This window comes from Pongo abelii, chromosome 1 (genome assembly GCF_028885655.2).
Source record: "Pongo abelii isolate AG06213 chromosome 1, NHGRI_mPonAbe1-v2.0_pri, whole genome shotgun sequence".
Taxonomy (NCBI): Eukaryota; Metazoa; Chordata; class Mammalia; order Primates; family Hominidae; genus Pongo; species Pongo abelii.
The window spans coordinates 90572127-90591484 of NC_071985.2; the positions used below are offsets into that span (position 1 = coordinate 90572127).

The 19358-nt window shown below is 47.1% G+C and overlaps 1 protein-coding gene across 1 annotated transcript; it reads right to left on the reverse strand.

The window, feature by feature from the left end:
• Positions 1-1111: 1111 nt before the first annotated feature.
• LOC100446014 (Fc receptor-like protein 6) lies at positions 1112-19358 on the reverse strand. Its single transcript, XM_063723831.1, is given in 13 exon segments — positions 1112-1245; positions 1322-1353; positions 2436-2507; positions 3173-3238; positions 6516-6641; positions 7052-7333; positions 7490-7546; positions 7549-7773; positions 8289-8555; positions 14424-14464; positions 16322-16395; positions 16497-16642; positions 19346-19358. Coding segments are annotated over 13 exon segments (1527 nt in total). The 3' UTR covers positions 1112-1119.

Here is a 19358-nt window from a genome sequence, read left to right on the forward strand (position 1 = left end):
CACAGGGTCAGGATCATCAATATCACTGTCTTCCACCACCTCATCTTGTCCCACTGGAAAGTCTTCAGGGGCAATAACACACATGGAGCTGTCATCTCCTATCATAGCAAGGCCTCCTTCTGGATACTTCCTGAAGGACCTGCTTGAGGCTGTTTTATAGTTAACCTACAAAAAACAAGTAGAAGGAATATACTCCAAAATAACAATAAAAAGTTATAGTAAATACAGGGCTGGGTGCGGTGGCTCACACCTGTAATCCCAGCACTTTGGGAGGCCGAGGCGGGTGGATCACTTGAGGTCAGGAGTTTGAGACCAGTCTGGTCAACATGGTGAAACCCCATCTCTACTAATAAATACAAAAATTAGCCGGGCGTGGTGCTGCACACCTGTAGTCCCAGCTACTCAGGACGCTGAAGCAAGAGAATCGCTTGAACTCGGGAAGCAGAGGTTCAGTGAGCCGAGATTGTGCCATTGCACTCCAGACTGGGCGACAGAGCAAAACTCCATCTCAAAAAGAAAAAGTTATAGTAAATACATAAACCAGTAACATAGTTGTTTATTATCATTATCAAGTATAGTGTACTGTACATAATTGTATGTGCTATATTTTTACATGACTAGCAGCGCTGTAGCTTGTTTGTACCAGCATCACCACAAACGCGTGAGAAATGTGTTGTGTTATGATGTTAAGGCAGCTATGATATCACTAGGCAGTAGGAATTTTTAAACTCCATTATAGACTTATGGGACCACTGTTGTGTATGCAGTCTATCACTGACTGAAATGTTGTTATGCGGCACATGACTATTTCATATATATTGGGGGGAACTAACATGCTTGTATGGAAAGAAAACATCTGTGGCTTATGTGTCCAGTGTCACTGATTGAACCTAAGTGTGTGTTTTGGTGGGAGCGTCTCCCTTCCCATTCCACCGGTTGGTCTTCTGCTACGAAGAGAACCCAGGGTTCAAGTGCTCCTGACCAGGACAAGGGCTCAGGGGCTCCGTGATGCTGGGCTTGGGAACTGAAGGACCCACAGAAAGAGTTGAGGAGCCTGCTGTCCTCCTGAGGAGCACTGGAGACTGGGGGCGGGCGTGTGTTGATAGGAGAACACCATCACTAGCAGAGAACCTCCTCACAGTCGCCAAGGGGTTCTTGGAGAGTCCTGCTTCTCATATTCACCTCCTTGGATGAAACCTCACTGGGCTGCAGGCATCTCACCTCTGCATAGATGATAGAACTGTCCTGTGGAAGAGTTGGCTCAGGATGAGGAAGCAAATGTAAGACAGAGGGTGAGAAAGGAGCAGGGATCCCAGCTCACCTTTCTCCCCCCGGTGAACTCAGCAGGCCTGGCTGTGGAGAAAGAATGAGCTCAGGTCAGGTCTCTGTGCTCCATAGCAAGTACATCTCCTTCCCACCCCTCCTGGCTGGCTGTCTTCCTTTAGAGAGCCAGGGAAGCCAGCGAGGGGAGATTCCTTTCACTCTTCCTCAATCTGGAATTGGGAGACCTGGGTTCTAGTTCCAGCTGGACTACACACCAGCTGTGTGACCTCAGGTCCTGGGGACCTGCCATTTATGGGAAGGAGCAGAAACCCTATGCCAATTCAAACCCATTTTTGCAGATTAGGAATTGAATTAGCGGGCAGATAAGACATTAAAACGACAGCAACAGCAAAACTCCCTGTTTTGAACATCTATTACATGTAGACAATTTTTAAGGTTTGTTTCTAGAACCTAGGTTCCATTCCTAATAACTTATAGTAGTCCTGCAAAGCAGGCATTGTCTCCCCTTTATAGAGTAGGCCCAGAGAGGACACTTGACTTGCCAAGTCCACAGTGAGTAAGTACATAGAGTCAGGTTTCGAACTCAGTTCTGAGACTCAGAAACCCACATTCTTCTTATGATGCCACATGGCCTATTTCTCTGTTAAAGGACCAGCCTTTCCCCCATCTCTGCCAACTGACTCTGATAGCTGTGGCTGGAGCTCATGGTCTTCTTGACTCCATCTTATAGTGGAGACTGTCCTGTTTAGACTTAGACTCTGGAGCAAAGGAAGATTACATCATTTTTTCTCTTTTCTTTGTCCTTCACATTGTTCAGGAAAGGGCAAAAAACTCCCTGCACTTATCATGGTAACAGTGTGGAGGAGATGATGTTGAGAATGGTGAATATAGTGGTCGTAGTGGTGTTTGTGTTGAGCGTGGTAGTGGAGGAGATAGGTGGTGGTGGTCATGGCAGCACTGATGATGGTGTGAAGGTGAAGGTGGTAGTGAAGGAGGAGATGGTGGTGACAATAATGGAGATAACTATGACGGTCTTGGTGATACTGGTGGTGGTCACAGTAATGATAAAAGTGGTAATGACAGTGGTAGTGACATTGTAGGTCCAAAACTTCTGTTTGCAAAGGTATCAAGTTTGGCCTGAGATCACTCACCTTCACTCCTCTTTGAGGTTCTATGCACCACAGAGTAGACAACACCTTCATCTTTCCCTTTCTGGTGATGCACTGGAAGAAGGAATGAGGCTTAAATAGGATCCACCTGACTCTCCCACCTCATGTCATATGTGTCCTGAAGACATGGAGAGAAGCCCATCAGGGGCTCTGTTATGGGGATAAGTGGCAATGAGGGTTGGTCACTAATGTGGGGATAGCCATCATGGCAAGAGGAGTCAGGCCCCGTTAGCATTTTTTTTGCAGCTTCCCTAGCCCTGACACTGTTTAAACCAGAGGTTGACAAACTTCTTCTGTAAAAAAGGTGTACATATTTTTGGCTTTGTGAGCTGTATAATCTCCGTCACAACTATTCAACTCTGTAATATGAAAGCTCTCAAACAAAATAAACAAATGAGAATGTCTGTGTTATAGTAAAACTTTATCTACAAAAACAGGCAGCGTGCTGGGTTTGGCCCATGAGCCATAAGTTTGCCAACCCTTGGTTCAAACCTTCCCTGCCCCATCTCCTGCAGCCCTGGCTCCCTTCCCACCCCCTTCTCCCACCACCAGCTCCACAGCACTCCCTCTTCATGCCCTTTCTAGAAGCTGTTTGTTTTCCTTCCCCAGATGACTCCAATTCCTGAGACACAGGGCTCAGGAGAGCTTCCTTATTACTTTCCTTAAGAAGCTCTTTTTGGCCCACATGGGCAGACCACCGTCCTGCTGGAAGTCCTTACCATTGGCATATAGTGGGCACTGCTCTCCACCTGGAGCTGTGGGTGGTATCTGGGATGGAAGGGGCCCTAGGAGATACAAAGGCATGATTCACTGGGTGTCCCTTAGAGGACAGGTGGGACAGGGGACAGGAAAGCTGTGAGCAAGAATGACAAGGAGGCCACTGGAGGTTTGAGGCTGGTTTGGTTAGGAGGGCTAATTCACAGGTCTGGACATGGTTGATTTTTATGGGATGTTTCCTTTGAAAAATACCCTAGATGGCTCCATGGGAATCACAAACTAGGAGGAAGTAAGGTCAGCAAGAATGGATCACATTTTTGCATGGAGAGGGCCTAGGCTTACCAGTCAAGCCGCTTTTCAGAAGGAAGAAAAGCTAATAACTTTGACCATACACTATATGCCAGACACTGGGCCAGGCAATCCAAATAAAATATAATCTTCCTAGTAAAGCACCTAACCAGTGACCAGCACATAGTTGGATTTCAAAAGCACCTCTCTTCCTAATTCTTTGGTGTCTAATGTTTTTCACAACCATCTTGCAAAGGTTGATACTTTTATCTTTATCTCCATTTCATAGAAGAGGTGACTGGAGCTGGGAGAGGCGACTTCTATAAGGTCACAGTAAGTGGTGGAGACAGAATCTTAATCCAGGTTTGCATGCCTTTTCTCCACTAGCACGCTGCCTCTGGAACAGCAGGTGCTTCCAGAACTTTAAAGGTAACTCTTGGGATAGGAATTGGGTCACATGTAGATTTTAGAATGCTTGGTTCATGCCTGGTGCCTAAGAAATACTCATTACTCTAACAGCTAGAAAGCATCAGAATCACCGGGTAGGATATGTGGAAATGGCTCCTCCTGTAAAATCAAGAAGGGATTTATGGAGACTTAGACAGATCCCCAGTGATTAAGCATTCTCCAATGCTCATTCATCAGGGCTGAGAAATGAGCCTCAGTTTCTGAGTCTCCATTCAATGAAGAGTTCCATGAGTTTGACAGAACTTTGTTTTATGGGATGTGTGACAACTGGTAATAAAAGGAACACTTTTAAACAAGCACAGCAGAACCTGTACATGCAGGTGAGTGCTACTTTGAAGTGGACCACTTGCATGACCATATCCTTGTTCCAGTAACACCATCATTGGTCAAATGTTCTAAAAATTGACTTTGGACATTACATCTGTAGACTGTCTTTGGTGGTGGCATATTTCTGTTTACTAAAGAGCAGCTATGCTATTTGGAAATGGTTGTGAGTCTCCCAGAGCTGGGTGTGGAGAATAAGGCTATTGATCTGGCTGTTTTTCCTGTGTAGCTATGGAATTGGTCCTGAAAGTGACTTTCTGAGCAATATTATAAAGAATATTTTGTGTGCCTGAGATTCTGAGATATTAAGATCACCACCAGCAGTCCTGTCTGCATGAGAGACAGGTTCCTTAGTAAAATGAAGCCCACCTGCTCCAAGGTTGGCAGTGGGTGTGGTGGTGATGGTTTATAATCTCTACATCAAGAGGATGCTCTTTTGTTCCCTGTGAAAGGTGTCTTGTTCTTGAGGATCTTTCACTAGTGACCACTCTTTCACCATCTTGTCTGGGGCTGGGGAGGGAGGTAGTTGTGCTACATTACTCTGCCATTACTCTGCCTTTAATGCCTTGACTCAGAGGTGAGTGGACAGAAACAGAAACAACTATATTACCGAGGCCAGGCTGGGCCCTTTGGAGGAGGCTTTATTAGACACAATGACAGCATAACTCACAGATCTTTGGTTTGTGGTTCCCTACTCCAGCTGCCTCCCCAGTAGCTCTGGGCCTCCTCTCCTTTTTCCCCACTATGAAAGGATACCTTAAAGCAAGTCTAGCCTGTATTGAATCCAGACTGAAGACTAGTGAGAAGGGTGGGGATGGGAAGTTGTATGGACAAAGACTACAAATTCAAAAGGGGAGAGGAAGTTGAAGTCTGGTCCAAGCCCTAACTAGGCGCCTGGTGAGGCAGGGTGTTGGGACTAGGGGTGGGAAGAGACCTTTTCGGGTACCCTGGTGGATGCAGGAAGGAATGCTTTGAACATATGACTGGGTGGTCTTCCTTAATTATCAGGCTGGCCCAGCTCCTGGAAAACTCATCCCAAATTTCTCAACAGACGGAGTAGCAAACTTAAATAAGTACATCTAGCTTTGGAGGTCTATGAGAGCAATCACTTTTGTCCTAGACAAGCAGAAAATAAAAACATTGCCCCTGCAGAGGAGGAAGTGGGGTTGATTTGAACCTCTGTAGATGGAGCCCTAGGAATCATAGCTTTGGCACTGGTAGCCATTCCTTATATGTGTGTGGCCTGAGGCGAGCAAAGGTTAGAGTTGGAATAAATGCGTGGCCCCCCAAACTAATTGCTTTGAGAGCCAACATTCATTCTTAATTATCGCGACTGTGACAGGAAGAAGAAGAGAGTCTGGAATATCAAACTAAATAGATAACTTGAAATGTCGTTTATCTGATTGTTTTCCTCTACATCAGAATTTTAACCAATCTTTTTATTTTCAGTGACTTTGATTAGAAGCATTAGAGAATGCACAGAGGAGAAAGGGCAGCCTGGGAACCTGCTGGGGTGATCTGCTCAGATTAGAATGAGAATTTACTGAGCACCCACTATGTGCCGGTCTAATACATGAGGTATTAGATAAATGTTATCTCATTAACTTAAACCCTTACAACATCACTGGAAAGGAAGCTGATTTAGTGAGTCTTACAGTGAACCGGCTCAAGGCTATGGAACTAATGGTAGTGTTGGGGACAGGCCATTGCTCAGTCCTGTCTATCATATTTCCTTTCTGATAGTTAATATCCTTTGCACACTCTGCTACAGTAAAGTACTGTACAAGATGAGTGTGTGAGTGAGCCTGTGCATATGCACTGTAGTTCTGTCTTCTTTCTCCTCTGCTAAGCAGATCAGAGCTCTGCTGAGCTCAATGAGAGACAGAGGTGGAGGCCTTTTTTTTTTTTTGTCATATTCCTAGCCACAGATTGTCTTCCAAATGTAAAGGATACTGACATACCTCACGTTTGGCTTGTAATAATTCCTTGGTTTATGTTCTATTCATGCCTGAGTGTGTAGTTGTGTGTTTGTGTGCATCTCTGGATGACTGTGAGCATGTGAGCAAGTGCATGTGTGTATATGTTTTGGAAGCATTAACTGTCCTTCCATGTGCCCCTTTGTGTGACACAGGAAGAGAAGTCCCCCTGCCACCCTACACCCAGGAGAAGAGAGTGGCTGGTCCTGTCAGACTCTGGCTTTCCAAAGGCTGGGCAGGGCCTGGCACAGGGATTCAGCAGCTAAGAAAGCCAAGAAGAGTTACTGACCAGCTTTTCTCCAGGATCTCAAATAAACCAGAAGTGTAGCAGCAATGACCATCAGGCCAAGCAGGCTCACAGGCAGCCAAGGAACCAGCCAGTTGCTGCTGGTGGGAGTGGACAAGACTTGAGAACCTGGGAGCAGGGAGAAGAAGGTGGCCATGAGCACTGAAGATAAAATTCAGAAATGCATTCCAGCCTCGCACGGAACAGGCAGAATGACTGATATTAGGGGAACCGTCTGGCCTGGGGGAGCCTCGTAGATGGGCATGAAGGATGGCTTAGGGGATGGCAGCAAGGATGATGGTGACACCACGAGTGACCACGTGACTGCTCTCCCCATGAGGCTCCCCACTCTCCGTGGACTTCAATATTTCTCTGCCAGGCTCAGTGGACAGATGGACCAATTAGGGTCCATGCTCGGTCATGCAGTGGCTGCCATGGGTCCAGCACTGTGCCAGGCGTGATGGGAGGTACACAGAGGGTGAGATCTGACCCCTGCCAGCTTGCTGGGGCTCAAAGCTCTGTTGGAGGACAAAACACACCCTTCAGAGACAGCTTCTTGGGCTCACTCCTCTCTCTGGAGACATTGTTCTCAGCCTCGCAGGAGTAGTTCCCAGCATCCTGCTCTGACTTCACTGGGAAGAGGAGGGAGGTGGTTCCACCAGAGGGAGCTGAGTGGTTCCCCACAATCTTCTCATCAAGGTAGAAGGAATACAGGATCGGAGGGGAGCCCCTCTGTGCCTCACAGAGGAGCTGCACCATGTCCCCCACAGCAGGGTCAGCAGGCCCGTGGTGCAGAGTAAGCACAGGACGGGACACAGGAGCTGGGACACACATGGGATGGGAGGCTCAGCCTGACCACCCAGGACCCTGGCTCCCTCCTCTCCTGGGGACCCTTCCCCCAACTTCTTTAGCCCCAGGGGATCCCACTGCCTGACGCCCAGGGCCCTGGGGGCATCTCCACTCTCTCGCACACTTACCCTGCACTCTGACCTCCAGCTGGGGGCTCTGCTTCTGGACCTGGCCACCCTCGGGGCCACCTCACACCAGTAAAGCCCAGAGTCTCTCTCGTTGACTCCTGGGATGCAGAGTTCTGGGTGAGGGCCCCTGTCCTGCAAGGTGTGGCCGTCCTTGTGGAAGGAGAAAAGGAGCCTCAAGGCTGACCTCAGGGGGTTCAGCTTTGTCTGACATCTCAGGGTCACCAGGCTACCCTCTCGGGGCTCAGGAGAGGGGACGGCATTCAGCACAGGAGGTGGGAACAGCTCTGGGGAGATGCAGGCCCAGGACTCAGGAGGGGAGTCCTGGATGATGAAGCCCCAGGAGGCTGAGGCCTGAGCTTCTACTCATCTCAGGTTGCAGCCCGGGGACCCCGATGGGAGGCAGTTTCATCCCCAGGACCTGTCCTCTTACCCTCACCACAAACTCTGAAATGACTCCCACACAGCCAGGCCCTTCTGGAATCTTGGAAGTCAGAGGCAGAGGGGGCCTTCAAAGTCCTCTAGTCCATAGAAGGGAAGGATGAGCCTGGACTGGTCCAGGCTCTTCCCAGTGGCCCCCTCCCAAGAATCTCCCCCTTCCTTCCCCTGGCTCCATGTGTGCCCCATGGTGGGGAGAGGTGGGTATTGAGTCAACATCTTGGGAAACCTCGGGGCCCCACACATTGGCCCAGCATGAGGGGCAGCCAGAGACAGGGGTCCTGCCCAGAGAGGTACTGGCCTCTAGAGACGGGACCCTTGAGCAGTACCTCCTGCCCCACAAACTCCCAAGCTGGTGACTCACCTTGGACTTGAACCATGGTAGTCTCTGAAGTCTGTGTGAATGACTGCGGAATATACATCACCTGCCCAGAGCAGCTGTACTGGCCACGGCTCTGCACTGTTGCTGCTCCCATGGACAGAGTCTGGTTTTCCTTAGAGAAATGAAGGAATTTTCCATCTCTGTAGAACTTCACCTGAGACAGTGGTGTATTCTTCAATCCCTGACATCGCAGAGTCAGGGCATCTCCTTCAAACACAGGGTTTGGCCAGGCTTGGAGATACAGCCAGACTGCGAGACAGAGGAACAGGGCAGCCCTGGAGCTGCAGGTCCCAGCGGTCACTTCTCTCCCTCTGTCCCCCAGCCTAAGGCCTCCTGCTGGGGATGGAGGCCCTTGGATGGCACTGGTACGGTGTCACTGTCTCCAGTTCTTCATGCCGACCAGAGAAGGGCAGGACCCGGACTTCCTTTACTCCTCCTTCCTTTCCTTCTTCTCTCCTTCCTTTCCTTCTTCTCTCCTTCCTCTTCCCTCTTTCTCTTTATTCCTTTCCCTTCCCCTCCCCTTCTCTCCTCTCCCTGTGTTTTCTCTCTGGCTTTCCTCCCATCCACCCTCCTTGTCTTCTTTTATATTGCACTTTCCTGTCTGCCTTGCCAAGCTTGGCTTAATTGCATTCATTCTGTTCATTGTCTTGCCTCATTCCTCCTGACTCAATTCCCTCCAGCCTAGATTGGCTTCTCCTCCTGTGGCTACCTAATGTGACACTTTCTGCAGCCTTCACTTCTGATAATAGCAGCATCTGTGTCCACCAGAAAGCAGCTGGTGGGGCGTGTTGGAGGTGCCACAGCCTGAGTTCTGTCCCTCCTGTCTTCCTCATTGGGCTTCCTCAGGCCCAGCCTCCATCTCTACCCTCAGCAGGGTGTTCCATCTTCCACCACTCTCATGGAAGGGATCTGTTCTCTTTGTCTCTATTCCTAAAATGTATTCTGTGCACTGACGTGAGCAGGAGAAGAGCTCCCAGGGATCCACCATCACCTGCAGGGCAGGCTGAGCCTGTCCCCAGTCTGTATCTGTCCCCAGGCTGTATCATCTCTTTGATAAGCCAGACACCCCCATTCTCAGACAGCCTTCTGAGCAGGCCTGATGGCCTGAGACTAATGAGGAGTAACAGTTAGGGAGCCCTAGCACATCCTGCTCTTGCCTGGATCTTCTGGATCCTTAGGACCCACTCTCCTCACCCTGGAAGTAATGATGCTCACCGCGTTACTGAACGGCAAGCCTTGCTTCCACTACTGCTTTTTCTAACAGCACTAAGTATTGGTTTGAATTATCTCCCCCTGGAATCACAGAATATGTCCTTGGAGGTCAAGATTTCATAGATCAGAATTTTTTCCTGTTTGACAGAAAGCTCCATGGAGTCAGTGTCACAGAATGGGCTGGAGGGAAGGGGACCTGAGGAAGGAAGGAAGACTGATCAGCAGAAAAAGGTGCCTGCTTCTCTGAACATAAAAGGAAGGAAGGGAGTCCCAGTCTTGTTGAGTTGAGAATATAAGAGCTCCAGAACCACACGGAGAGAAGATAGAGGCCACAGACACTTTTAAGGGTATAAGATAGAGGCCTAGAGTCCCACTGATGAGGCTTGTGTCACCCTAGGACTACCCTTGGCCCTAGACTAGTGGAGTTCCAAGTTCCTCCTTTTCCTGAGAACTGGCCAAGACTCCTGAGGAAGGGGCCTAGTCTGGTGCTGCTCTGCAGATGTTTCTGGGGGACCCCATGGCACTGTGCTGTTCCCATCCAGTAAGTTTTGGCCCATAGACATACTTTGAATTAGAAGAGACATGAACACAATTTACCAGTTTTCCCAACACAGGGAACTGCAAGAGAACAAAGTACACAATTAGGTTAAGTAGCAAAAAGAGCTTTCTGACAAGGAGGGCTGTCACTTCAGCAATGGGGACTTACACCCATTCAACCAACAAGAGACATGGACACAACTTACCAGTTTTCCCAACACAGGGAACTACAAGAGAACAAAGTAACACAATTAGGTTAAGTAGCAAAAACAGCTTCTGACAAGGAGGCCTGTCACTTCAGCAATGAGGACTTACACCCATTCAACCAACCACCCAGCCACCAAACCTCCTAGCCACCCATCCACACAACCATCCAACCATCCAACCACATAGCCACTCAACCACCAAACAACCCAGCCATCAGCCATCCAACCACCCAACCATCCAACCTTCCAACCACCCAACCACCCAACCACCCAGCCACTTGACCACTCAACGTTTGTGCTGGACCTACTCCCTAGGACTCTTTGCCCTATCACAGTTCAAATGTTGCCTTCTCAAACAGGTCTTCCCTGGGACTCCGGTCAAAAGAATTTTCCCCAATCACTAAAACAATGCCCCATTGTATTATCTTCAAAATACTTATCACCATTCGATTTTATCTTATTCATTAAATTGCCTACATGTTATCACCTGTCTCTCTGTCTAGAATGTAAGCTCCATAGTAGCAGGGACTCTGCTTATTTTACTCATTGCTATATTTTCTATGCCTAGGACCTGTGCCTGGAACATAGTCTGTGTTCAGTAAGCATCTGCTGAATAAATGCATAAATGTTTTCCTTTGCATCCCAATGTATGAGGTGGGAAGCAAAAAGTAGAAAACATAGGACTAGACTCTTGCATGAATGTGCCTGAGGGTCCTACCTCCAACATCTACAGGAGAACCCACATAGCAAGGGAAGGACCTGATTCCTGTGGTCCCATCTCTCCACAGAGCTCTGGTGAAAAGGGTATGGAAGTGATCAGACTGAGGAGGCCAAGTCCCCTGAAAGAGTAATCATTAAAGGATGTGAGATATTGTCAGGCAGCACGGATGAATGAGAGAACTACAAACAAACTGGATGCATCCCACATCATGCTTGCATCTTGGATGTGCTGCATTTATGTTTTTAAATGAGTGAATGTGTGAGAACAGGTGACCTGGGAAGAGAGGCCAACTCACAAAATGATGACAGATATGACTAGATAGGTTTGAATAGCCCAAACAATGGAAGACCCGAAATTGAAGGTCATAGCTGGATATGAAGCAGTGAAGAATCTTCTGGACTTTGGGGCAAGGTGTGAAACAATGAATGAATGTAGGGCTGAGTGCAGTCAGTCCAGCCAATCCTCATACATTTACTTGTGTCCTTCATTGCTGGCATGTCCTAGGTATTTTGCATAACACCAAAAAAAAAAAATGCAAGAATGGTCTTGGGAAGGGTGGGTGAAAACCCTCTAAGAGCAGATGTTTGGCTCTGTCACATGGTATCATCTTTGCTTTCTACACTACTTTGGATACAGATGGAATCTTCCAGCTCAATTCTCTATTCAGCTCAGGGTCAGCTCAGTCATAAGCTCTCAAGAGTGTGCAGAACAACGGGTCTCTTCTTTATTATCCCTCCATCTCCACCCCTAACCTCCATCTATGAGCTCGGTGTAGTGGAAAGCATGCAGGATTTGGAATCAGATGACCTGGACTTGAGTCATGAATTTGCCTCTTTCTGTATGACCTTGAACAAGTTGTCTAAGTTCCAAGAGCCTTCAATATCTCGTTCTGTCATATCACATAATAGAAATGATAATAGTCATTTTTTTCTTACAGTGTAGTTGTGAAGGTTATATTGACCCACTGCCTGAGAAAGTGGTTACTACATTAACTGAAAGCAGAAAGACGGCCTGACCTCAGAGTGACAGAGAGCTTACTCTGTAGTTATGTCTTTCTTCCCTTCCCCTCCTCACTGGAAAACAATTTTGCAGCTACAAAGTGCTAAACAAACAGGGTTGAGACTACTGAAACCAAAAACAAGAGAGAAGGCACTCAGGAAGCATAGATGCACTTAAAATGAGCTCCTGTCCCCAAATCCCAATGACTTGCTCCCCATGGTACTGCAAGATCTTGGAGGTGGGATTACAAAATTGCTTTCTGCAATCAAAACGGCAGCCAGCTGGGAACATACACAGTGGGTGACACCTGCTTACAGCAGTTCCTGAAATGAGGGCCCAGGGACCTCCATTAGCTATAGGCTGAAGATGAGGTGACAGTATCATGAAGTGGCCAAGAGCTACTGTCAAACCAAGTTGCATAATAGAGTTCTGAAAAATGAAGGCAGGAACCCCTGCCAACTCTAGGAGCAGGATAATTTCCTCTTAAAGTTTCTGAGGGATTGGAAGATATTTATCTGGGAAAGATGCAACAGAGGAGGGACACAAAATACTTGGTGGGCTAAGCTTAAAAGAAGGAGGAGACTTATTCTGAGTTACTTTATAGGACAGAAATGGAAACTAGAGGGATCATGGAGGCAGATTTCGGCTCAACATGAAGAACTCTCTCACCACTGAGCTCTAGCACTGTGGAACAGGCTGCAGTGCCAAGCTGCAGCAGTCACATTGCTGGGAGGGCTGTATGGGACCCCATGACACCTCCTATGGATGCTGTGTGAGTATGCGGGGAGCAGGCTCCAGTGATAGGAGGGAAGTTGGCTAATGTTCAGCTCAGAAGAAAATTAAGCCTAATTTCCCAAACTTTAAATACATATTTCACATTCAGCCAGGTCCCAGCATCCTCAATGTCAGGGTTCCTTTCCTCCTGGAGCCCTGACAGCTAATAATAGTAATAGCCACCAATTTATTATGACCACACCCTGCTCTTGAGAGAGGAAATAGCAGCTCTACACTTATGGTAAGATAAATGTTCCTACACACCCAGCCCCAGTGCCTGTGTTTTAGGCTGTTTTTCCAGGGTCCCTGAACATCAAGTGGGACCAAATTTGCTGGTGCTGGGTTCTCCATTACACTGTACACCAGTCAGCCGGTCACTGATTCCCTTCCTCTCCTCATTTGCTGTCTGTCATCTTCGTCCTGGGTTCCAAGCTGGAACACTCTCAGACTGTATCTAGACAAGTCCAAGGGCTGTTCCTTTTACAAGGTAGTGCCGGTAGTGCCATTTGCCCCTGGGAGTCTTTTGTCTGGAGTATATCCAGGCATTAGGCTATCCTGTCCCTGCCTCGGTGTGAGCATTAGACCTTTTCATTTGTCCAAATGGCCATTCATAGAACACATGAGTAGCATGCTATGCTGGAGAAGGAACATTGAGTGGAAGAGGCATTTTCCTCACAGGGTCAAATTCTCACAAACTCTGTCCAGGAAGAGGTTATATTTAGGAACAGTTTTGCTTTTCTAGTTCAATGAATACAAATAGCAAACAAGCTATTGGGAACAAGAATTAAACAAAAAGTAGGTCCACTTGGAAACTGTGAAGTGAAACAAAATATATGCCAAATTATTTCTTTTAGGTATAAGGGGGGTGACACTGGCTGAGACTGAGCTGGGTCTGGGGGAGCCCAGTGACCCTCTCCGTGCAATCGTCTACCCTTAGACCAGCTCTTTCAGTTACAAGTAGCCTGCATGAGAAGAAATGGAAAGAAGAGAGAGAGAGACATGGATCAGATAATGGAGTTGATTCTTCAAACCAGCCCCATGGATCTGAAACAGCCCCCAACAGAGAGAAGATGTAGGCGGAAGAGAGACGGTCAATTTGAAAAGGGTTTTGGTTACTCAGAGCACAGGCCTTTCAACCAGGTGAGAGGTCTGGCCATTGTTAACTGGTTCTAAGAAAATGCTGAGGCTCCATAAAAATATGTCACCCTGTAAAATTCCACCTCCCATTGCTGAGCAAAATGCCTGGGACTGTTTCCCCTCATTTCCCTGACTCCTTCCCTGTTGCCCCCAGCAGCCTCCTTCCCTTCTGCAACCTCAATTTCCTTTTGAGACAGCTCTGATTAGTATTTTAACCTGATGTCACAAGGTAGAAATGTCATTGGGAAGTTAGGGGACCTTGTAATGTGATTTTCTGCCTCCCTAATTTATCTCTGACATATCAAAGGGCTGCCCTGCCAAGGACCCAGGACAATGGGGTAGGAAACACTGAGGAGTTTCTCCTACCCCAGTACCCATCTCTCCCAAGCATGCCCAGGTACACGCACCTGTCTTGAGCTCCAGCCACAAACCCACTGGAATTGGGAAAGGTAAGATGAGGAACTTGGTGTCTCAGGGGTGACTTATGGTCCTTAGTTCTCCAAGAGGGGATGCCCATGCTCGTTGACTTACCAAAGAGCAGCACAGCCGTCCAGAGCAGCATGGGGCCTGTCCTGGCACAGCGGAGGGAACACAGGTCAGAAACAGGCCAGGGCGAAGCTGGCAGAGAGCAACCAGGCCTCAGGACTGAAGGTGGGTGGGTGGCCTGAGCTGGGTGGTGCTATAGCTTGATAGTCAAAATAGGAAGTGGGAAAGAAACTTACAAAGCTCTAATTGATATTTCCTCTTTGGTTGAAGAAGTATTACATAAATAAATTTTCCTGAACACTAAGTATGAAGGAGTCGGTAAATCACTAATCAATCCCTGACATTTTCTGCGGCTTCAACAAGCCTATGCCAGGGAACTAGGATGGAACATGGTTATGGGACACCTCCATTAGAAAGATCCAGAGACTGCCCGAATTTGCTTGGCCTCAGCGTCATTCAGCCTGGGAGACAGCGCAGCACTGGAAAACTAAGATCATCTACCGCTTGACCACCAAGTGACCTCCCAGCTTCCAAGGAGCTCCTGTCTCCAGAGGTAAATGTATGCGGATGCTGCAATGCGATGGAGAAGTGGAGCCCTGAGGATGGTTCACAGGATCCTCAGTTCAGGAGGGAATCAGACATCGATAAGTCTGGAGTAGAACATAGATGGAGCTTCAGAATCAGGCTTTTAAGACTGTCAGGTATTATTTTGAGAACTATTCCTTAAAAGACACCATTAAGAGAGGGAATAGGCGAGCTGTGGTGTGATGAGACAGTTTAAATACATGTGGCTGACAAAGGGCCCACATAAGAAATATAAGAATTTCTGCAAATCAGTAAGAAAAAGACAGACAACATACTAGAAAAATGGGCAAAAATAACTGGATAGGTACTTCACAGAAGCAGATATCCACGTGTCAAATTAACATAGCAAAAGGAGCTAGACATCATAAATCACCGTGGAAATGCAAATTTAAACCATAATAAGATACCACTACACCTTCCATAAGAATAAGGGAGTGATACCATCTGAGACTGAGCTGGGTCTAGGGGAGCCCAGTGACCCTCCCCATGCAATCCTCTACTGAGTATTGGTGAGGATGTGAAGAAACTAGAACTCTTGTACACCACTAGTGGGAATATAAATTGGTACAGTCACTAGAAAATGGCTTGGCAGAATCTACCAAAACTAAACACAGGGATCCCTGATGGCTCAGCATTTTCACTCCTGGGTAAATGTCAAACAGAAATGTATACATATAAGCCTGAAAAAACATATACAAGAGTGCTCATAGCAGCATCATTTGTAATAGATAAAAACTGGAAATTATTCAATGTTCCCTCAACAGAAAAAGAGGTCACACATTCCCATTTCCTCTGTGGACAGAACATGAGAGTTCACGGTGAAACACAGAGTCAGGCAAAATACTAGGAAGCATTTTCATTTTCTTTTTTCTTTTCTTTCTTTTTTCTTTTTTTCTTTTTTTATTGAGAAGGAGTCTTGCTCTGTTGCCCAGGCTGGAGTGTAATCTTGGCTCACTGCAACCTCCGCCTCCCAGGTTGAAGTGATTTTCCTGCCTCAGCCTCCCAAGTAGCTGGGATTACAGGCATGCACCACCACGCCTGGCTAAGCATTTTCTGACAGTAAAGTTCTTCCTGGAAATCTTTAAGTGAGAAGTTCTACATAGTCTGATGGAATTTGATGTGCTTATTGCTGAGGCCAGGAATGGACAGAGAGAATTTTCTAAGTTTTCTTGCCCTAGATTGTCTGACTCAGTGGAAGTGGGAAACTAATTTGACACTGCCAGGCATTTTTTTTGGTGGCTCAGTTGTTTAGGAAAGAGGTAAAAGTAGCGAGGAAGTAAAGTAGGAAGTAGAAATCTTGTCCACTCACCTAAAGATGGCAACATTCATATATTTTCCTCTATCGTTCTCTTTCCAACAGATCTCCTGAGTTGTCTTCAACTTCGTTCAGCTGCAGGTCCTGTGGGTGTGTGGAGTCCCTGCAGGGCAGCAGCTGGGGCAGGAGAGAGAGGGGATAACCGCAAGTGGTCTAGCTTGCAAACATTTGTGGTTTGCACACTGAATGGATGAAGCCTCTGCCCCGGCAACTTCTACACTTTCACCGGGTTCTGGCGGCATGAGAGTGTGAACTGCATCTGACTTTTCACACTTCCCCTGCAGAGTGAGATGCTGTTGCACCTTCAAAGGTGTTGGTGAGCTGAGCTGAGCTGAGCTGAGCTGAGCTGGCTGCATGTTGTTCCCTTGGGGATGAAGGTGACCCTCAGGGAACAGCAACAGGGCTGCTGCCCAGGTTTGGAATCTTTCAGGACTCAGGCTGACCTTGAACTGAGAATGGGATGGGTTAGTGGAGATATTAAAACCCATGATACTAACACTAATACTCTAAGGGAATTCAGGGGCTAAAAGGAGGTGGGATGAAAATAGAGTGTGGATCCTTATCCAGAAGAGGCTCCAGGCCCAGGTGCTCTCATCACTCAGAGTCAGTTGTCAGGGCGGCAGTAGTCAGGGACAATGGCCGTTGGGGAATAGGATAAGTCATTCCAGTTGTGGAGGCGAGAGGGGAGAGCAGGAGAGCTTGGGGTAGGGGACAGCTCTGCATGGTAGGCCCTAGAGCCAAATATCTGAGCTTGAATCCTCACTCTGGATATGAATCTGGTGAGAGACCTTGGGTAAGTTTTTTAACCAGTCTGTGTCTCAGGGTCCTTATCTCTAAAGAGGATAAATAATTATACCTGCATCATAGGGTTACTATGAAGGTTAAACAAGATTAAAAACATAAGATGCGCTCAGACAGCAAGATCTAATAGAACTTTCAGTGATGATGAAATGTTTTCTGGGCTGTCCAGTTCAGTGGCCACAGAGAGCTATTAAGCACTTGAAATTGACTCATGAGACGGAGAAATTGAAGTTTTAATTGTTTTTACTTTAGTTGAAATTTAAAAAATTTAAGCAGCTACATGTGACAAGTGTCTGCCTTCTTGGATATTGCAGGCTTAGACCAATGCCTAGCAAGTAGGAAGTGTTCGGTGAAGGTGAGCTGTTGTAAGAAGTGTGGGTCAGGAAGACTTAACGATCAGACCCTTCCTCCCAACCTTAGTGTTTTTGGTGAGTCCCAGAAAGATGAAGTAATTTGTACAAAGGCACTCAGCCAGAAAGCCTGCTGGGGTTGGAGTCTCATCCGTAGCTGGAACTACAGGCCTAACGAGAAACCTAAGACCATTTCTGAGTTACATCTGAAAGACAGAACACATTGGAGAAACATATCAAAAGCCTAGAACTTAGGACAGGAGTGGAAATGAACAGGAATAGGGTGAAGATGGAGCCAGCCTGGGCATGAAGTTCTGGGTCCGGCCTACAGAGGGCAGAAAACGCTATGGAGCATCTGGTCACCAACCTCATTCCCTCTCTCCATTCTAACCCCTTCCTTCCGGAAAGCTACTGGAGAGAGCATGGCAGCACCAATGGAAAAACACTTCATTTGTGTCAGATCTGCAGCGACCTCTTGTGGCCACATGAACCACACTTGCCCTAAGGAGGGAATCTTTATTCATACTGAACTCTTATTCTCTGTCTACCCACCCATCCATCCATCCAGGTATTTGTATTTCTTTCTAGCCCTTGCTGTATGTCCAGTCCACCCCTGCCTCCATGAGTTCAGGAATTGATGGGCATGTACTTGGGTATAGTCTTCGTGGTTCCTAAAGCATTTCCCCCATGTCTCCATTATTCTATTTATCACACTGTGTTATATTTATTTTAGTGTCTCTCTACACTTTTAGCATATGACCTCTTCAAAGGCATCATTTTTGCATCTCCAGGCCTAGCACCTAAGTATAATTGTTAGGCGTTTTGGAGTCAGAAAAATATAGGTTATAGTCCTGGCTATGCAGCTTACTAGGCAAGGAACCTGGGGCAGTGACTTAATCTCACTAAGCTTCAGGTTTTAAATTTGTAACACAGTAATAACGACATCCAATTTCTAGTATTGTGGAGAGAATTACACTTTTGCACACACAGTTTCTTGTACGTTTGACCCTCCACCTGAAATTGGATTCTTTTCTGTCTTCTGAGGAGCTTTATACCACCAATGCTATACTACCCTTTTCTCTCTCATGAATTCAGTCCTCCCATCTCAACTGGATTTTTCCCATAGATGCTTCTGAAAGACGCTAAGATCTTAAAAACTCTTCTAACCAAACCAAACCAAGCCAGCAAGCTCACCTTGATTCCACACCCCCTGGGAGCCACAATTCACAGCCACTCTAGTTGAGAAAGTGGTCTATGGCAGACCTTTACCAGTTGGTATTCCGAGACACATTGATGTATCTCAAATGGCTATAGGTGTTATAAAATATTGATTCCCTTGGCCCTCAGATCATCTGTGTGGGGCCACACTTCCAGCTGGGAGCAGCCTTGTGCAACTGGCCAGTGTTCACTGAGCTATAATTTTCTATGTGTTCCACAAAGCAAAAGGGTTTGGCAAGCACTGGTGTGTGTTAGCTTACTCCTCACTCGTCTTCAACCCATTCCAATTTGGCTTCAGATGTGATTCCTTCACACTCTGGTCTATCCAATGGACAGGTTTTGTCCTCATTTTGTTTGGGTGCATGCTAATGTCATTACTGTGGGTTACTCCCTCCATTTTAAACCACTGTGAAGCAGCTCTCTCCTGGTTTTCCTACCATCTCTCCCAGTAACACCTTCCCGGGTTCCTCCGCAGGCTCAGCCTCCCTCCTCTAGTGGCTATGAAGAAGTTCTTCATCCCCTGGCCCCATGCTCTTTTCTCTTTTCACTTCCCTTTTAGTAAGAGTGTTTCTCTCACTGGGAGGATGCTCATCTGTGCCATGGTTTAAATTGCTACCTCTAATCCAATGACTCCCAAATGTATCTTTCTAGTCCAAGCCATAAGCCTGAGTTTCAGATATAAGTATCTGACTGCTTACCTGAGAGCTCCAT